The 18,865-nt window shown below is 65.0% G+C and overlaps 3 protein-coding genes across 3 annotated transcripts; 2 read left to right on the forward strand and 1 right to left on the reverse strand.

Annotated features, from left to right (window-relative positions):
• Window positions 1-12: 12 nt before the first annotated feature.
• LOC138734458 (protein Smaug homolog 2-like) lies at window positions 13-5,384 on the forward strand (the record flags this gene model as incomplete). Its single annotated transcript, XM_069882105.1, is given in 13 exon segments — window positions 13-126; window positions 381-467; window positions 1,144-1,155; window positions 1,157-1,245; window positions 1,247-1,377; window positions 1,976-1,995; window positions 1,997-2,062; window positions 2,151-2,269; window positions 2,900-2,963; window positions 2,965-3,114; window positions 3,624-3,741; window positions 4,164-4,247; window positions 5,273-5,384. Coding segments are annotated over 13 exon segments (1,083 nt in total), but the record flags the coding sequence as incomplete, so codon positions are not given.
• Window positions 5,385-6,973: 1,589 nt separating this feature from the next.
• Window positions 6,974-15,220, reverse strand: PAF1 (PAF1 homolog, Paf1/RNA polymerase II complex component). Its single transcript, XM_069882102.1, is given in 15 exon segments — window positions 6,974-7,413; window positions 7,415-7,515; window positions 8,025-8,112; window positions 9,080-9,191; window positions 9,967-10,095; window positions 10,541-10,657; window positions 10,761-10,864; window positions 11,394-11,462; window positions 11,577-11,682; window positions 12,082-12,183; window positions 12,296-12,362; window positions 12,824-12,945; window positions 13,590-13,682; window positions 14,750-14,779; window positions 15,120-15,220. Coding segments are annotated over 15 exon segments (1,638 nt in total). The 5' UTR covers window positions 15,170-15,220; the 3' UTR covers window positions 6,974-7,065.
• An 84-nt stretch (window positions 15,221-15,304) lies between these two features.
• Window positions 15,305-18,804, forward strand: MED29 (mediator complex subunit 29). Its single transcript, XM_069882104.1, has 4 exons — window positions 15,305-15,552; window positions 15,717-15,775; window positions 16,644-16,728; window positions 18,112-18,804. Exons 1-4 carry the CDS (start codon window positions 15,334-15,336, stop codon window positions 18,337-18,339), a joined length of 591 nt encoding a protein of 196 aa, XP_069738205.1. The 5' UTR covers window positions 15,305-15,333; the 3' UTR covers window positions 18,340-18,804.
• The last annotated feature ends 61 nt before the right edge of the window (window positions 18,805-18,865 follow it).

Genomic DNA, 18,865 nt, shown 5'->3' on the forward strand with positions numbered 1-18,865 from the left:
CTTCGTGTCCCCCCAGACGTCCCGTCGTGGCTGAAGAGCCTGCGGCTCCACAAGTACGCGGCGCTCTTCGCCCAGATGAGCTACGAGGAGATGATGACGCTGACCGAGCGGCACCTCGAGTCACAGGTCGTGGCCCCTGTGTCCCCCCAAATGTCCCCTGCCCCCCCCCGGTGTCCCCGTCCCCCCCCAAAAGAGGGGACATCACCCCATCCCACCATGAGAGGCCTACGAAGAGGTGATTGCTGGTCCTCTTTGCTGTCCCTGTCACCCCACTGGTGTCCCTGTCACCCCTAGATGAGGGGACGCACCCCCCTCCTTTTTCTCGGTGTCCCCTGTCCCCCCCCCCCCGGTGACGCCGCTGTCCCTGTCCCCCGCCCCAGAACGTCACCAAGGGCGCGCGGCACAAGATCGCGCTCAGCATCCAGAAGCTGCGGGAGCGGCCGAGCGTGCTGCGCGCGCTGGAGAAGGTGGGTGACCCCCCACTCTGTCCCCCCACTCTGTCCCCAGGGGGGGCTGCGGGACCCCCACCGTGTCCCCAGAGGGGGCTCGGGGGGGGCACACACCTCCCTGTCCCCATATCCCACCCCCCCAACTCCGCGGTGTCCGTCTGGGGGTCCCCGTATTCCTTCTAGGGTTACCTGACCCCCTCTATGTCCCCACCTGTCCCCTTTGGGGTCCCCTTGTCCCCCACTGTGTCCCCTCTGGGGATCCCTGTGTCCCCTCTGGGGTTACCTGACACCTCCCCCCCACCCCGTCTCCTTCCCCACTTTGTCCCTTCTGGGGGTCCCTGTGCCACCTCTGGGGGTCCCCATGTCCCCGTGGTCCTTTCCATCCCCACCATGGCCCCTCTGGGGGTCCCCATGTCCCCCTGCCCCCCCGCCCCATGACCTCTCCGAGAGTCCCAGTGTCCCCCTGTTTCCCCCTGTGTCCTCTCTGGGGGTCCCCATGTTCCCCTGACCCTCCCATGTCCCCTCTGGGGGTCCCTGTGACCCCCCCTATGCCCCCCCCATATCCGCTCTGGGGGTCCCCATGTCTTCTTGACCCCCCCGTGTCCTCTCTGGGGGTCCCCATGTTCCCCTGACCCCCCCATGACCCCTCTGGGGGTCCCCGTGTCCCCCTGACCCCCCCTCCCCGTGTCCCCAGGACATCCTGGAGGGGGGGGAACCTGTGGTCGGCGCTGCAGGAGCTGCAGCAGATCCTGGCGACCCCCATCAAGGCGTTCCGGCCCCCCCCGGCTGCGCCGCCCCCCCCCCGAGGGGGCCCCCCCCGCGCCCCCCGCCGACGCCTTCGCCCCCCACCCCGGCGACGCCGAAGCCCCCGCGGCCCCTGTCCCCGACGGGGACATCCCGGGGCAGTTCACCCGCGTCATGGGCAAAGGTGGGACCCCCAAATCGGGGTTGGGGGGGGGGGGGGCTGGAGGTGATGGGGAGGGGGCTGGGGGGGAATTGGGGTGATGGGGGGGCTCTGGGGGTGATGGGGGGGCTTTGAGAGTGATTGGGGGGGGTCTTGGAAAGGCTGGAGGTGATGGGGAGGGGGCTGGGGGGGAATTGGGGTGATGGGGGGGCTTTGGGGGGGCTCTGGGAGTGATTGGGGGGGTCTTGGAAAGGCTGGAGGTGATGGGGAGGGGGCTGGGGGGGAATTGGGGTGATGGGGGGGCTCTGGGAGTAATTGGGGGGGAATTAAGGGGATGGGAGGGATCCTAGGGGGTAATAAAGGGGATGGGGGGGGTCCTGCGGGGGGAATCGGGGGGAGGGGGGGGTCCTGGAGGTGGGGGAATTAAAAGGATTGGGGGGGGGGGCTGTCCTGGGGGGGAATTAGGGTGATAGGGGACGCGTTCTTGTGGGGTTTTGTGCTGGGGAGGGAGCTGGGAAGGTCTAGGGGCACCAGGGGGGGTCTCTAGGGTTGCTTGGGGGTCTCTGGGGGTGCCGGGGGGGGGTTCTCTGGGGGTGCTGGGGGGGATCTGACCCCCCCGCAGTGTGCACGCAGCTGCTGGTTGTCGCGGCCGGACGAGGAGAACATCACCAGTTACCTCCAGCTCCTCGAGAAGTGCCTGAGCCACGAGGTGAGGGCTGGGGGATCGTTTCGGGGTCGCGGGGAAGGGGTGGGGGAGATCTAGAGATCCTCGTTGACCCCCCCCCCCCCCCCAAAAGGCATTCACGGAGACGCAGAAGAAGAGGCTCCTGTCGTGGAAGCAGCAGGTCCTGAAGCTGCTCCGAGCCTTCCCCAAGAAGGGGCCGCTCGACGGCCCGGGATACCGGCCCCCCAAGGGGTACGGGGCAGGGGGGGGGCAAAGGGGGGGGCAGGAGGTGCTAAAGGGGGGATTGGGGGGGTCAGAAGGGGCTGAGGGGGGTCTGAGGGGGTCCTGGGGGGGTCAGAAGGGGCTGGGAGGGGGGTCTGGGGGGGTTCCTGGGGGGAGCAGAAGGTGCCAAAGGGGGGATTGGGGGGTCAGAAGGGGCTGAGGGGGGTCTGAGGGGGTCCTGGGGGGGTCAGAAGGGGCTGGGAGGGGGTCTAGGGGGGTTCCTGGGGGGAGCAGAAGGTGCCAAAGGGGGGATTGGGGGGGTCAGAAGGGGCTGGGGGGGGGCCTGGGGGGTTCCTGGGGGGAGCAGAAGGTGCCAAAGGGGGGATTGGGGGGGTCAGAAGGGGCTGGGGGGGGCCTGGGGGGGTCCGGGGGGGGCAGAAGGTGCCAAAGGGGGGATTGGGGGGGTCAGAAGGGGCTCGGAGGAGTGCGAGGGAGTCCGGGGGGGGGGTCAGAAGGTGCTAAAGGGGGGATTGGGGGGGGTCAGGGGGGGTCTTTGGGGTGCAGAAGGTGCCAAGGGGGTCAGGGGATTGGGGGGGGGCAGTTCTTGGGGGGCTCTAGGTTTCTGACCCCCCGATTTCTCTACCCCCCCGCCCCCCCCAGGTGGGCGTTCGGCTCCAACTCGCTCCCCATAGCTGGCTCTGTGGGGGGGGCGGGGGGGCGGCGGGGGGGGGGGGCAGCGCCCCTTCCCTTTGCCCCCCCGCCCGCTGCCCCCCCCCGCCCGCCTGGGGCTGCTGGGGCCGACGGCGGGGGGGGCACCCGCCCCCAGACCCCCCCTCGGCGCCGGGGGGCCCCCCCTCAGCACCCAGGGGCGCCAGGTAAATGGGGGGGGGGTGTCTGTGGGGATTTGGGGGGGGAGCTGGGGGGTTTGGGGGGGGTCGTGAGGACTGGGGGGGGTTCCATGGGAATTTTGGGGGGGTCTTAGGGGGGGTTTGGGGGCTGGGGGGTAATTTGGGGGGGTCCTAGGGGCTGGGGGGTCCATGGGGATTTGGGGGGGAGGGAACTTTGGGGGGGATCTGGGGGGTGGATTGGGGGATTTTGGGGGGGTCGTGAGGACTGGGGGATGGATTGGGGGTTTTGGGGGGGTCGTGAGGACTGGGGGGGGGTCCATGGGAATTTTGGGGGGGTCTTAGGGGGGGTTTTGGGGCTGGGGGGGTGTCCATGGGGATTGGGGGGTGGGGGGGGGCTGGTGAGGGGGGCAAATTGGGGGTTTGGGGGGGCTGGAGAGTTTTGGGGGGGGATGTCTCAGGGTTGGGGGTGGATCTGGATGAATGGGGGGTTGCTCCCTTTTTGGGGTGCCCCCCTGACCCCCCTCTCCCCCCCCCAGAGCCTGTGGTTCGGTGCGGGGGGGGCCGGGGGGGCCCCCGGGAGCCGCAGCGCCGTGCAGCGCACGCACTCGCTGCCCGTGCACCCCTCGCCCCCGGCGCTGCTCGCCTTCCCCCAGGGTAAGGGGAGGGTCCCCAAAACCCGGGGGGGTCCCCAAAACTCACAGAGGGGGCCCCCAGACTTCAAGGGGCTCCCTAAAACTCAGGGGGGGGTTCTCCTATGGAGAATGAGGGGGGGTTAGAATGGAGTGAGGGCTCCAAGCGGGGGAAGAAAAGGGGGTGGGGGGTCCCTAAAATTGAGAGGGGTCCCTAAAATTGAGAGGGGGGACACAAATTTGAGAGGGGGGGTCCCCGATATTGGGGTGGAGGGGGGGTTAGTGGGTTAAGTCTCTGCTTAGAGGGTCCAGGTTGTCCCAGGGTGGGGGGTGTGGGGGGGTGCTTGGAGCCCCCCTGGGTGGTTTGAAGGGGGGGGGTGTCGAGTTTTGGGGTGTGTGTGTCCCCCCCCCCGCGACTCACTGTGACCCCCCCTTTTCCCCCTCCAGAGTGCCCCCTCCCCGGCACCGACCTGGAGATCAACCCCACGCTGGAGTCGCTGTGTCTGAGCATGACGGAGCACGCGCTGGGGGGTACGGGGGGGGCACTGGGGGGGTACGGGGGGTGCTATGGGGCTGGGGGGGCACTGAGCATGCGCTTGGGGGTACATGGGGGGCACTGGGGGGGTACGGGGGGGGCTGTGGGGCTGGGGGGGGCACTGAGGACGCGCTGGGGGGTACGGGGGGGGCACTGGGGGGGTACGGGGGGGGCTATGGGGCTGGAGGGGGCACTGAGCACGCGCTGGGGGGTACATGGGGGGCTATGGGGCGGGGGGGCGCACTGAGCACGCGCTGGGGGACACGGGGGGGCACTGGGGGGGTACAGGGGGGGCTATGGGGCTGGAGGGGGCACTGAGGACGCGCTGGGGGGCACGGGGGGGCACTGGGGGGGTACGGGGGGCGCTATGGGGCTGGGGGGGGCACTGAGCACGCGCTGGGGGGTACGGGGGGGCACTGGGGGGGTACAGGGGGGGCTATGGGGCTGGGGGTGGCACTGAGCGTGCGCTGGGGGGTACGGGGGGGGTACAGGGGGGGTATGGGGCTGGGAGGGGCACTGAGCACGCGCTGGGGGGTACGGGGGGGGCGCTGGGGGGGTACAGGGGGGGCTATGGGGCTGGGGGGGGCACTGAGCGTGCGCTGGGGGGTACGGGGGGGGCACTGGGGGGGTACAGGGGGGGCGGGGGGGCGCACTGAGCACCTGCGCTGGGGGACACGGGGGGGCACTGGGGGGGTACGGGGGGGCTATGGGGCGGGGGGCACTGAGCATGCGCTGGGGGGTACAGGGGGGGCTATGGGGCTGGAGGGGGCACTGAGCATGCGCTGGGGGGTGCGGGGGGGCACTGGGGGGGTACAGGGGGGGGCTATGGGGCTGGGGGGGGCACTGAGCACGTGCTTGGGGGTTACGAGGGGGCCTGGGGGGGCACCAAGCACATGCTTGGGGAGCGGGGGGGGGCTATAGGGCGGGGGGGGCACCGAGGAGGTGCTGGGGGGTATGGGGGGGGCTATAGGGCAGGGGGGACCCTCCCTGACCCCCCTATTTCTGTGCCCCCCCCCCCCAGATGGCACCGACAAGACCTCCACCATCTGATGGCTCCTCCCTGGGGTTTGGGGGGTGGGGGGGACACCCCAAAACACCTGCTGGGGGTGGGGGAGTGACCCCCTTGGCCCCCCCCCCCCCAAAAACGTGGGGGGTGCCCCCCCCCCATTCCCTCCTCCCCCGGGGGGCGGGGGGGGGCAGGGCTGACACTACTGGGGGGGGGAATTGGTTCCATTTTAAGCCCCCCCCACCCTGCGTTTCTCGTTATCGTAATTAATATTATTGGGGGGGGCGGGGCAGGGCTTGGAGGGGGGGGCTGTGCTGCTCCCCCACCCCCCCCCCACCCTCCAGCCCCTCTCCCCCCCTCGGTACAGCCCCCCCCTCCCCCCCCATTAGCCCCCCCCCCCCCCATAGAATCGTTATTTTAGATACATTTTATTATGAATAACTTTTGTTATGACTATGGCTGGTAACCATGACAACGGGATTAAAGACACAAAAACCCACCCCCACGGCTCCAAAAGTCCCTGATTTCACCCCAAAATCCCCCCCTCGGCCCGAACTCCTCACGTTTTGCCCCGAAATCCCACCCCCCACCCCAAAATCCTGGGGGGTTTGGCTCCAAAATGCTGCTTCCCCCATAAATTCCTGGAATTCTGTCCCCCAAAAGCCCCGAATCTGTGGGATTTCGTCCCAAAATGACGCTTCCCACCCAACTTCTTGGATTTCGCCCCCCGAAGTCCCAAATTCTCAGGGTTTTGCCCTCAGAATTCCCCAAAGCCATGAATTTTGTCCCAAATTCTACCAATTTTGCCCCCAAATTCCCCAATCCCATGAATTTTGTCCAAAATTCCACAAATTTTGCCCCCAAATCCTTGTATTTTGTCCCAAACTCCACAAATTTTGCCCCCAAAATTCCCTGATCCCATGAATTTTGTCCAAAATTCCACAAATTTTGCCCCCAAATCCTTGTATTTTGTCCCAAACTCCACAAACTTTGCCCCCAAAATTCCCCGATCCCATGAATTTTGTCCTGGTTTCCAGGATTTTGCCCCCAGATCCTTGTATTTTGTCCCAAATTCCACAAATTTTGCCCCCAAAATTCCCTGATCCCATGAATTTTGTCCAAAATTCCACAAATTTTGCCCCCAAATCCTTGTATTTTGTCCCAAACTCCACAAACTTTGCCCCCAAAATTCCCTGATCCCATGAATTTTGTCTCCGTTTCCAGGATTTTGCCCCCAAATCCTTGTATTTTGTCCCAAACTCCACAAATGTTGTCCCCAAAATTCTCAAATGCCATGAATTTTGTCCCAAATTCCACAAATTTTGCCCCCAAAATTCCCTGATCCCATGAATTTTGTCCAAAATTCCACAAATTCTGCCCCCAAATCCTTGTATTTTGCCCCAAATTCCACAAACTTTGCCCCCAAAATTCCCCGATCCCATGAATTTTGTCTCAGTTTCCAGGATTTTGCCCCCAAATCCTTGCATTTTGTCCCAAACTCCACAAATTTTGCCCCCAAAATTCTCAAATGCCATGAATTTTGTCCCAAACTCCACAAATTTTGCCCCCCAAATTCCCCGATCCATGAATTTTGTCTCAGTTTCCAGGATTTTGCCCCCAAATCCTTGTATTTTGTCCCAAACTCCACAAATTTTGCCCCCAAAATTCCCCGATCCCATGAATTTTGTCTCAGTTTCCAGGATTTTGCCCCCAAACCCTTGTATTTTGCCCCAAACTCGAAGAATTTTGCCCTGGGGAGGGGCCGTTGCCCCCAAAGTCCCCGATTCCCGGGTTTCCTCCCCGAACCCTCAGTCGCTGGAGGAGTCGGAGGCGTCGCTGCCGCTTTCTTCCTCCTCCTCGTCCTCCTCTTCCTCTTCCTCCTCCTCGTCGCTGAGCCGGGGGCTGCGGGGGGGCCCCGCCTCGCTGCCCCCCGCCTCGGACCCTTCTTCCTCCCCTCCTCCTCCTCCTCCTTCCTCTTCCTCTTCCTCCTCGTCGTCGTCGTTGTCGCTCCCGAAAATTTCCTCCTGGTCCCGGGCGGCTCGGGCGGCGTCGCTGCCCCCCCCGCCCCCCGGCGGCCGCCGCCGCGGACCCCCCCGAGCCCCCCCTTCCTCTTCCTCTTCCTCTTCCTCCTCCTCGCTGGGGGCTGAGCCGCCCCCCCCCCTCGCTGCTGCTGCTCCCGGAGCCTTCGGCCTCTTCCTCTTCCTCCTCGGCGCCGCTTGCCCCCCCCTCGCTCTCGCTGCCCTTCTCGTGCTCCTCGTCTTTGTATTTTTTAGGGGGGGGGGGGAAGAAAAAAGGAGGTTAGGGGGGTACAAGAACCACACCCCCCCCAACCCCAACAGAGACCCCCCCCCCCCAGGACCCCAAACCCAATAGAGCCCCCCCCCCCCCAATGACCCCCCCCAGACCCAATAGGGCCCCCCCAGGCCCACAGGAGCGCCCCCAGCTCCAAAAGAGCCCCCCTCCCAGGCCCCCCCAGGCCCAATGGGGCCCCCCCAGACCCACAGAAGCATCCCCAGATCCAGTAAAGCCCCCCTCTCGGGCCCCCCAGGAGCCCCCCCAGATCCAAAAGAGCCCCCCCAGACCCCCAGAAGCTCCATCAGATCCAAAAGAGCCCCCCCAGACCCCCAGAAGCTCCATCAGATCCAAAAGAGCCCCCCCAGAAGCTCCATCAGATCCAAAAGAACTCCCTCCTGGGCCCCCCCCAGATCCAAAAGAGCCCCCCCAGACCCCCAGGAGCCCCCCCCGATCCAAGGGAGCCCCCCTCTACCCGAGGCGGCGCCCCCCCTCTCGGGCTCTGCCTCCTCCTCCTCCTCTTCCTCGGGCTCGTGGTTCTCCAGCTGCGCCCGACGCGCCTCCTGGGGGGGGAAAGTGGTTGGGGGGGGTGTCCAAGGAGAATCGGGGGGGGCTACAATGTGGGGGGGGGTCTAGGAGGGGTCCTGGGGATGGGGGGATCTGTCTCTGACATGGGGGGTTCTGAGGGGGGGAGTCTCTGTGATAGATGGGGGTGTCACAGGGGGGGTCTGTGACCCTGGGGGGGGGTCTTTAATAGAGGAGGGATCTTGGGGGGGGGGGGGGGTGTCACGGGGGGGTCTGTGACCTAGGGGGAGATTAGGGGGGTGTCTCTGTGATTAGAGGGGGTCCTGGGGGGGTCTCTGTGATTGGGGGGGGTCTGTGGGGTGTTTGTGTTGGGGGGGGTGTCTCTATGATTGGAGGAAGTTTCTCTGATTTGGGGGGGTCCTAGGGGGGTGTCTCTGATTGGGGGGGGTCCCGGGGGGGGGTGTCTCTGATTTGCGGGGGTTCGGGGGGGGGTTTCTCTGTGATTAGGGGGGGGTCCTAGGGGGGTGTCTCTGATTGGGGGGGGTCCCGGGGGGGGGTGTCTCTGATTTGCGGGGGTTCGGGGGGGGGGTTTCTCTGTGATTAGGGGGGGGTCCCAAGGGGGTGTCTCTGATCTGGGGGGGGTCCTAGGGGTCGTCTCTGATTTGTGGGGGTCCCGGGGGGGGTTTCTCTGTGATTGGGGGGGGTCCCAAGGGGGTGTCTCTGATTGGGGGGGGGGGTCCCAGGGAGGGTGTCTCTGATTTGGGGGGGGTCCTAGGGGTTGTCTCTGATTTGTGGGGGTCCCGGGGGGGGTTTCTCTGTGATTGGGGGGGGGTCCCAAGGGGGTGTCTCTGATTGGGGGGGGGGTCCCAGGGAGGGTGTCTCTGATTTGGGGGGGGTCCTAGGGGTTGTCTCTGATTTGCGGGGGTCCTAGGGGGGTGTCTCTGATTGGGGGGGGGTCCTAGGGGGGTGTCTCTGATTTGGGGGGGGGTCCCAGGGGGGCGGTACCTGCGCCTCGAGCTCCTTCTCGTTCATCTCTCGGTGTTTCACCACCAGCACCGCGTTGGTCCCCGAGGGCGCCCCCGCCCCCCCCCGCGCCCGGCGCTTGCTCAGACGAACCCTGGGGGGGCGCGGGGGGTGTCAGGGCTGAGGAGACCCCCCCCCCTCGGCACCCCCAGACCCACCGGGACCCCCCCCAGCACCACCCAGACCCACTGGGACCCCCCACCCCCTTCTCCCACTCACCACAGAATACTCATCCCATCAACCCCAGTCCCTCCCAGTGCTCCCAGTTCCCCCCCCATCCCCTCTCAGTCCCTCCCAGTGCTCCCAGTTCCCCCCCGATCCCCTCTCAGTCCCTCCCAGTGCTCCCAGTTCCCCCCCGATCCCCTCTCAGTCCCTCCCAGTGCTCCCAGTTCCCCCCCATCCCCTCTCAGTCCCTCCCAGTGCTCCCAGTTCCCCCCCATCCCCTCTCAGTCCCTCCCAGTGCTCCCAGTTCCCCCCCCGATCCCCTCTCAGTCCCTCCCAGTGCTCCCAGTTCCCCCCCGATCCCCTCTCAGTCCCTCCCAGTGCTCCCAGTTCCCCCTCATCCCCACTCAGTCCCTCCCAGTGCTCCCAGTTCCGCCCCCATCCCCTCTCAGTCCCTCCCAGTGCTCCCAGTTCCCCCCCCCATCCCCTCTCAGTCCCTCCCAGTGTTCCTAGTTCCCCCCCAAAACCCTTCTCAATCTCTCCAGCTGCTTCCTAATCCCTTCCCAGTCTTCCCAGTTCCCCGTTACCCCCCCAGTGTCCCTCCCAGTCCCCCCACAATCCCCCTATAATTCCTTCCCAGTCCCTCCCAGTGACCCTCTGCCCCCCCAGTCCACCCTCCCAGTCCCTCCCAGTGCTCCCAGTCTCACCGGGTCTCCAGTTCGTTGTAGTAGACGCCGTCGCCCTCGCGGAAGATGAAGAAATAATTCTCCTCGTAGCCCTTACTCGCCTTGTTCTTCACGTTCCAGTTGTACTCGCGCGCGATCTTGTAATCGTAGCTGGGGGGGCCGGGGGGGGTCAGAGGAGCCCTGGCCCCCCCCCCAAGTCCCTCCAAAACCTATAGCGACCCCCCCAGATCTGTAAGACTCCACTAAATATATAGGACTCCTCCCAGCCCTATAGAATCTCTCCAGCCCTATAGAGTTCCTCCAGATATCTAGGACCCCCCCAGATCTTTAGGGCCCCCACGGATATATGGGACCCCCCCAGATATTTAGAACCCCCACGAATATATGAGAGCCCCCCCCAGCCCTATAGGGCTTCTCTAGCTATATGGGACCACCCCCAGCCCTATGAGACCCCTATAGCCCCCCCTCCCCAAGTTCTATAGGGTCCTTATGGATATATAGGATCCCTCCGCAGCCCTATAGAGCTTCTCCAGCCCTATAAGCGCCCCCACCTCCAATCTCTAGGCCCCCCCAGATCTATAGGGCCCCCCCTTACACGTCCTCAGGCGCGTAATCCATCTCCTCCTCCAGGTCTCGCTTCCTCTTCCGCAGCGTTTCCTCCACGGGGAGGAAATAAGCCACGAACTGGTTCCCTTCCTCATCCATCATCCCCCTGCAGGCAGGAAGGGGTTAACGGGGGGGGGGGGGGGACGGACATAGACATGCTCAGCCCCCCCAAAAAAGTGGGGGAGACCCCTCCCCAAAAGCCCAAATACCGGATCATGGCCTGGGACATCATCTCCAAGGCGGCCGCGCCGCTTGTGTCCTTGGGTGCGGGGTCTGAGTCGAAGATGACTTGGGCGCAGGGGTTGATCCACATCTTGGGGGTGGGGGGCAAAACGAGGGGGTAAATAGGGGCAGGCGGGCAAAATTGGGGGGTAAATAGGGGCAGGGGGGCAAAACGGGGTGAGGAGGAGTGAAAAATGGGGGTAAATAGGGGCAGGGGGCAAAAAAAAGGGGGTAAATAGGGGGAGAGGTGCAAAATCGGATGAGGGGAGTGAAAATGGGGGGAGAGGGGGTAAAAAGGGGGCGGGGGGGTCAGAAGATGGTGTGGAGAGACAAAAAAGGGGGCAACAGGAGGATAAAAAAGGGGTGGGGGGCAGAAAGGGGGGCAGGGGGCAAAAAAAGGGGGTAGAAAGGGGCAGGGGAGCAAAACGGGGGGGTGAGAAGGAAATGGAAAGGGAAAAAGGGGTGCAGAGTGGGAAAAGGCGGGTGCAGGGTGGGAAAAGGGGGGGCAAAAGGGATTGGGTGAGGGCAAAACCAAGGGGGTGGGGGGCCAATCCTGCACCCCCAGCCCCTAAAGCCCCGTGGAGGCTCAGATTTTGGGGTGTCTCCCCCCCCCATTTTACCTTGAAGTCAGGGAAAACGGGCATCACCTCCACGGGGGTGACGCGGGGTTTGCTGTAGTGCTGGGTGATCTGGTGGGGAGAGAGACACCCTCAGGGCTCTGGGACCCCCCTAGAATCTCGGGGGCACCCCAAAATATCCCGGGGGGACCCCAAAAATCCCCTTTTTCCCCCCCCGCCCCTCACAGCTTTCTGAGCGTCCTCGAACGTCTTCTCGATGGCGGCGATCTGGCTGTCGCGGTCCTTGTAGATCTCCTCCTCGGTGAACTGCTGCTTCACCGACACCCCGATCCTGAAAAATGGGGCGTTTCGGGGGGCTTTGGGGTGTTTTCAGGGAGATTTGGGGGGGTTGGTGGCTTTGGAAGGGGTTTTGGGGTGCTTTGTGTGTGGTTTCAGGGGCTTGGGGGGGTGTTTTGAGGGGCCTTTGTGTGGTTTTTGGGGTGCTGTGTGTGGTTTTGGGGGCTTGGAGGGTGCTCTGGGTGGTTTTTGGGGTGCTGTGTGTGGTTTTGGGGGTTTGGAGAGTGCTTTGGGTGGTTTTTGGAATGCTGTGTGTACTTTTGGGAGCTTGGAGAGTATTTAGAGAGACTTTGTGTGGGTTTTTGGGGTGCTGGAGGGGTTTGGGGGGGTCCCAAATAAGCAAGGGGGTCCCTAGAGGATCACCAGAAGGATCCTGGGGGTCCCCCAAACTCACTTGACTTCGGGTTTCTCATTGGAGACTCCGTAGCGGTTGAACTCGGTGGAGATGTACTCGGTTTTCCTCATCCATGGCACCACCTTGGCGTGTTGCTGCGACCTTGGGGGGCGCAGGGGGAGGATTTGAGGGGTCCCCCAGGTTTTGGGGGGGGCCGTTTGACCCCCCCCGCTTGGATTTTGGGGGGTGGGGGGCACAAAGGGGTCACCGTTACCTCTTGGAGCTGGTGGGCGCCTGGATCTCCTCCTCCAGCAGCTTCTCGTCCGCTGGGTCCAGCAGCACTGGGGAGGGGGCAAAGGGGGAATTCGGGGTCCCTCCCCTAATTTTGGGGTCCCCCCTCCAATTCTACACACCCTCCCACACACCAAGGCTTGGGGTTCTCCCCATTTCAGGGTCCCCCCCTTGCTGCTGGGGTCCCCATCTGCTTTTGGGTCGCCTCCCCCCCCGGCTTTGGGATCCCGTGCATTTCAGGGGCCACTCCTGGTTTTAGGGACCCTCTCAGGTTTTGGGGTCCCCTCCTATTGTTTTGGGGGTCCCCCTTGGTTTCAGGGTCCCTCCTCCGGGTTTTGGGGTCCCCCCTTTTGCTGCTCTCCTCCTTGGAGAGTGTCAGGGTTGATGGGGTCGATGGTGACGCCCCGTTTTGGGGTCCATCCCTGGGCTTTTGAGTTCCTCCTGGGGTTTGGGGCCCCTCCCCAGCGTTTTGGGGTGTCCCCCCCGCCCCGGGTTTTGGGGTCCCCCTCACCCGCGCTGTCGCCCCGGTAGGTGTCGGGGTTGATGAGGTCGATGGTGACGCCCAGATCGGGTTCGGTGAGGAGATCATGTTTGTGCTGCTTCTCCAGCGACGTCGCCTTGTACTGCACGAACCTGGGGGTGGGGGGGGCTCGGCAGCACCCCAAAAACCCCAAAGCACCCCAAAAACCCCAAAGCACCCCAAAAACCACCCCGTGCCCCCCCCAAGAACAAACATGGTGCCCCAAAACGCCCCCAAAAGCGCCTCGAACGGCCCTACAATCATCTCTAGGGACCTCAAAACACTCACAAACGCCCTAAAATCACCCCCAAACCTCTCAAATACCCCGAAGCCCCCCCCAAATGCCCCCGAAAGGCCTCAAAATGCTCTAAACCCCCCCCAACGCCCCAAAAGTGACTCAAACAGCCCCAAAACACCCCAAACCCGTCCCTCACACCCCTAACCCCCCCCATGCCCTAGAACCACCTTAAAATCATCCCAACCCCCCCCAAAACACCCTTACCCCCCCTCCAGCACCCCAAAACACCCTAAAACTGCACACAGTGCCCCAAAATACCCCCTCGAAACCCCAGACCCCCCCCCAAAAAAAAAAACCCCACCTCCCCCCAGTGGTGCTCAGGGACCCCTTTTCGCCTCCAATTTCTGCCCCCCCCCCCATTTTCTACCCCCTCCCCTCCCAGTTTGGGGCCCCCCTCCCCGATTTTGGGGGGTTCCCCCCACTCCCCCTAGTTTTGGGGTGTCCCCCCCCTCCCCGTACCGGCTCTGGTCGAAGGGGTAGGTGATGAACTTGGGGTCGAAGGGGATGTCGGGGAGGCTGTTGCAGTATTTGACGCGGCACACGATGCCCGATCTGGGGGGGGGTGTGTGTCCCAAATATTGGGGTGGAGGCCCCAATATCGGGGTGGGGACCCCAAATCTCGGGGTGGGGGCCCCGCAAACATAGGGAGGGAAGGGGAAGGTAAAGATAATGGGACTGGGGGGAAGGGAGGGGGGGCATGAAGCAGCTGGGAGCCAAATAGGATGGGGAGCGGGGGACAAATGGAGGGGAAAGGGGGGGGGATAAGGGGGAAAGGGGGGGCAAAAGGGGTAAAAGGGGTTCAGAAGGGGCAAAGAGGGGGGGAAGTGGGTGCGAAGAGTCCAACAGGATGAGGGTTAATGGCACAACAACCCCGGGCAGCTCCAGGCGAGGGGGGAGAGCGGCTGGAAAGGGCCCTGGAGGAGAAGGACCTGGGGGGGTCGGTGGGACACGAGCCAGCAGGGGCCCAGGGGGCCAAGAAGGCCAAGGGCATCTTGGCTTGGAGCAGCCCCCAGGGAGGTTCTTCTCCCTCGGCCTCTGGGGAGACCCGACCTCGAATCCTGGGGGCAGCTCTGGGCCCCGAGGAGAACCTGGAGGGCCTGGAGCCTCCGGAGAAGAGCCCGGAGCTGGGGAAGGGGCTGGAGAAGAAGAGGAGCGGCTGAGGGAGCTGGAGAAGAGGAGGCCGAGGGGAGAGCTCGTTGCTCTCTCCAACTCCCTGCGAGGAGGTTGTGGAGAGGAGGGAGCTGGGCTCTTCTCCCAAGGGGACAGGACGAGGGGGAACGGCCTCCAGCTCCACCAGGGGAGCCTCAGATGGGACATCAAGAGAAGATTCTTCATGGAAAGGGGCCCTGGGCCCTGGAACGGGGAGGGGGTTGAGTCCCCAACCCTGGAGGGTTTGAGGGACGGGTGAACGAGGTGCTGAGGGACACGGGTCAGTGATCGCTGGGGACGGTTGGACTCCATGATCCGGGTGGGTCCTTTCCAGCCTGGTGATTCCACGATTCCATGATTTCACGACGGGTCAAGGAGGGGAGCGAAGAGAGGGATGAAAGAGGGGGGCAAAGACGGGGAAAGAGGGGGTTGGGGGGGAAAAGGGGGGACCCCTTTGCCCCCCCCCTCACCTCTCGGGCAGCGTCCGGTGGGAGCTGGGCCTGTGGGGGGGGAGGGGGGTGTGATGTCACGGGGGGGTCCTGAGCTGTGACGTCACACCTGCCCCCCCGGTCCCTGCACCCCCCGTCCCCCTGTGACGTCACAACCCTCCCCTCTCGGGCTGCCCCGTGACGTCACGACCCCTGTGACGTCAGCGAGGGACGCGCTTCCCCTCATGACGTCACGGCGGCTAACGGGACCTCCCCCCCCACACCTCCCGGCTACCCCGTGACGTCACGGCGGCAACCGGACGCGCCCGTGACGTCACGAGCGGGTGGGGGGGGAGAGCGCATCCCCGTGACGTCACAGCACGCCACACCCCCACCCCCAGCCCCCCAGCACCTGTGTCCCGGCTCCTCCCGCTGCGCCTGCGTCTGGATGGTGGGCGCCATGGCGGCTGCCCCGCCGCGCCCGCCGCTTCCGGTCCCGCTCCGCTTCACTTCCGGTCCCGCCCGGCTTCACTTCCGGTCCCGAGGCGGGACGGGACGGTGAGGAGTGCGGTCACGTGACTTCCGGCGGCGTCGCTTCCGGCGCGTCGCGCGCTCCCGGCGCCAAGATGGCGGCGCCCCCTCAACCGCCGCCGCCTCCTCCTCAAGCGGCTCCGGCGGCTCCTCCGCCGCCCCCCCAACCCGGTCCCGGTCCCGGTCCCGGGGCCTCCGCGGGGCCCGGCCCGGCGCTGCCCGGCTCGGCGCTGCCCGGCTCGGCGCAGGCCCAGGACTTCGAGCCCGTGACGCGCGTGCGGCTCCTGCTGCCGCAGCTCAAGGAGAGCCTGCAGGTGCGAGGCCGGGAAACGGAGCCCCCCGCGGGGCCCCCCCCCCCCGGCACCGGGACCTCGCCCCGGGCCGCCCCCTTTGCCCCCCCCCCCCCCGCCATCTTTACCCGTCCCCGGTTTTGGGGGGCGGCCCGGGGGTCCCTGATCCCCCCTCCTCCTGCCCCCAGACGCTGATGAAGGTGGCGGCGCAGAACCTGGTGCAGAACTCGAGCATCGACAATGGGCAGTGAGTGATCCCAGTGCCCCCCCAGTACCTCCCAGTGTACCCCCAGTACCACCCAGTGCCCACCCCAGTACCTCCCAGTGCCCCCCCAGTACCTCCCAGTGCCCCCCGATAACTCCCAGTGCCCCCCCAGTACCTCCCAGTGCCCCCCCAGTACCTCCCAGTGCCCCCCCAGTACCTCCCAGTGCCCCCCCAGTACCTCCCAGTGCCCCCCCAGTACCTCCCAGTGTACCCCCAGTACCTCCCAGTGCCCCCCCAGTACCTCCCAGTGCCCCCCCAGTACCTCCCAGTGCCCCCCGGTACCTCCCAGTGCCCCCCCAGTACCGCCCAGTGCCCCCCCAGTACCTCCCAGTGCCCCCCGGTACCTCCCAGTGCCCCCGGTACCTCCCAGTGCCCCCCCAGTACCGCCCAGTGCCCCCCCCGGTACCTCCCAGTGCCCCCTGGTACCTCCCAGTGCCCCCTGGTACCTCCCAGTGCCCCCCGGTACCTCCCAGTGCCCCCCCAGTACCGCCCAGTGCCCCCCAGTACTGCCCAGTGCCCCCCCCGGTACCTCCCAGTGCCCCCTGGTACCTCCCAGTGCCCCCCAGTACCTCCCAGTGCCACCCCCAATTCCCTCCCAGTGCCCCCTGTTCCCTCCCAGTCCCCTCCTAGTGCCACCTAGTCCCCTCCTAGTGCTCCCAGTCCCCTCTCAGTCCCTTCCCAGTGCTCCCAGTCCCCTCTCAGTCCCCTCCCAGTGCTCCCAGTCCCCTCTCAGTCCCCTCCCAGTGCTCCCAGTCCCCTCTCAGTCCCCTCCCAGTGCTCCCAGTCCCCTCTGAGTCCCTTCCCAGTGCTCCCAGTCCCCTCCCAGTTCCGACGCAGCCTGTCTTGGTAGGAAGAGCGCGGAGGGGCCCCTTCAGCGCTTCGACAAGAGCCTCGAGGAGTTCTACGCGCTCTGTGACCAGCTCGAGCTCTGCCTGGTGTGGGACCCCCCCAAACCCACCCTGGGACCCCCTAAAACCCCCTTGAGACCACCCAGCTGCCCCTGGGACCCCCCAGAACCCTCACAGGACTCCCCCCAACCCCTCAGATCCCCAAAATCCCCCCTCAGAGCCCCCAAATCCCCGCTCAGACCCCCCAAATCCCCACTCAGAGCCCCTAAATCCCCCCTCAGACCCCCCAAATCCCCCTCTGACCCCTTAAATCTCCCCCCAGACCCCCCAAATCTCCACTCAGACCCCCCAAATCTCCACTCAGACCCCTCAAATCCCCCTGATCCCCTCAAATCCCCACTCAGACCCCCCAAATCCCCACTCAGAGCCCCCAAATCCCCCTCTGACCCCCTAAATCTCCCCCCAGACCCCCCAAATCTCCACTCAGACACCCCAAATCTCCACTCAGACCCCTCAAATCCCCCCTCAGACTCCCGAAATCTCCCCTCAGACCCCCCACATTCCCCCTCAGACCCCCTAAATCTCCACTCAGACCCCCGAAATCCGCCCAGACCTCCCAAATCCCCCCTCAGACCCCCTAAATCTCCACTCAGACCCCCCCAAATCCCTCTCTGACCCCCTAAATCTCCCCCCAGACCCCCCAAATTCCCCCTCAGACCCCCAAAATCTCCACTCAGACCCCCCCACATTCCCCCTCACACCTTCTACATCTCCACTCAGACCCCTCAAGTCCCCCCTCAAATGCCCCCTCAGACCCCCCAGATCCCGCCTCAGACCCCCGAAATCTCCACTCAGACCCCCCAGATCCCGCCTCAGACCCTCTAAATCTCCACTCAGACCCCTCAAATCCCCCCTCAGACCCCCCAAATCCCCCCAGACCTCCCAAATTCCCCTCAGACCCCCTAAATCCCTACTCAGACCCCCGGAATCCCCTCTCAGACTTCCCAAATCCCCCCCAGACCCCCTAATTCACCCTTAGACCCCCCAAATCCCTACTCAGACCCCCCTAAATCCCCTCTCAAATCCCCCCTCAGACCCTCTAAATTTCCACTCAGACCCCTTAAGTCCCCCCAATGCCCTCAAATCCCCCCTCAGACCCCCCAAATCCCCCCAGACCTCCCAAATCCCCCCTCAGAGCCCCCAAATCCCCCCTCAGACCCCCCAGATCCCGCCTCAGACCCCCGAAATCTCCACTCAGACCCCCCACATTCTCCCTCAGACCCTCTAAATTTCCACTCAGACCCCTTAAGTCCCCCCAACCCCCCCAAATCCCCCCTCAGACCCCCCAAATCCCTACTCAGACCCCCCAGATCCCCCCTCAGACCCCCCCAATCCCCCCCAGACCCCCTCATTCCCCCTTAGACCCCCCCAAATCTCCACTGAGACCCCCCCGACTTGCCCCCCCGGCAGCGCCTGGCGCACGAGTGCCTCTCGCAGAGCTTCGACAGTGCCAAACACGCGCCGGCGCTGGTGCCGGCGGCGCCGAAAGGGGAGGGGGCCGGGGGGGACCCCCTGCCCTACACCCAGTACCTGCCCCTCATCAAAGCCCAGATCGCCGGCGCCAAGGACATCCACAACGCCCTCCTCGAGGGCGCCAACAAGATCACCGGCAAGATCACCCCTCCCGGGGGACCCTGACCCCCAAAATCGCCCCCACGGGGGTCCTGGGGGGGGGCAGGGGGCGTTAGGGGGGGGTTAGGGGGGGTCCTGGTGCCACGTTCAGGGAGCCGGGCTTGGAATTGGTGAACAGAGGTGTCTTTATCTGCTGTTGGGGGGGGGTGTCTGAGGATTTGGGGGGGCGCTGAGGGTTTAGGGCCCCCTCCCCACCCCGAAAAACACCCCCTGGGGGGGTGAGGGGGGGTCCTGGTCCCACGTTCAGGAAGCTGGGTGTGGAATTGGTGAATGGAGATGTGTTTATTCCCTGTTGGGGGGTGTCTGAGGGGTTCAGGGGGGGCGCTGAGGGTTTAGGGCCCCCTCCCCACCCCAAAAAACACCCCCAGGGAGGGTTGGGGCGGGGGGCTGGTGCTGTGTGCAGGGAGCTGGGCTTGGAATTATTAATTGGAGTTGAATTTATCTGCTTCTGGGGGGGCTCTGAAGATTTCAGGGGGGGCTCTGTGGGGTTCAGGGGAGGCTCTGAGGATTTCGGGGGGGCTCTGAGGATTTC

Source organism: Phaenicophaeus curvirostris, unplaced genomic scaffold (assembly GCF_032191515.1).
Source record: "Phaenicophaeus curvirostris isolate KB17595 unplaced genomic scaffold, BPBGC_Pcur_1.0 scaffold_81, whole genome shotgun sequence".
In the NCBI taxonomy this organism is placed as follows: Eukaryota; Metazoa; Chordata; class Aves; order Cuculiformes; family Cuculidae; genus Phaenicophaeus; species Phaenicophaeus curvirostris.

What these genes read in the sequence shown, in the direction of transcription:
- MED29 (XM_069882104.1), top strand. Translation starts at nt 15,334, where the DNA reads ATGGCGGCGCCCCCTCAACCGCCGCCGCCTCCTCCTCAAGCGGCTCCG. An exon ending in AGCTCAAGGAGAGCCTGCAG is followed by an intron (nt 15,553 to 15,716) that starts GTGCGAGGCCGG and finishes TCCTGCCCCCAG; the next exon opens with ACGCTGATGAAGGTGGCGGC. An exon ending in TCGAGCATCGACAATGGGCA is followed by an intron (nt 15,776 to 16,643) that starts GTGAGTGATCCC and finishes CTGTCTTGGTAG; the next exon opens with GAAGAGCGCGGAGGGGCCCC.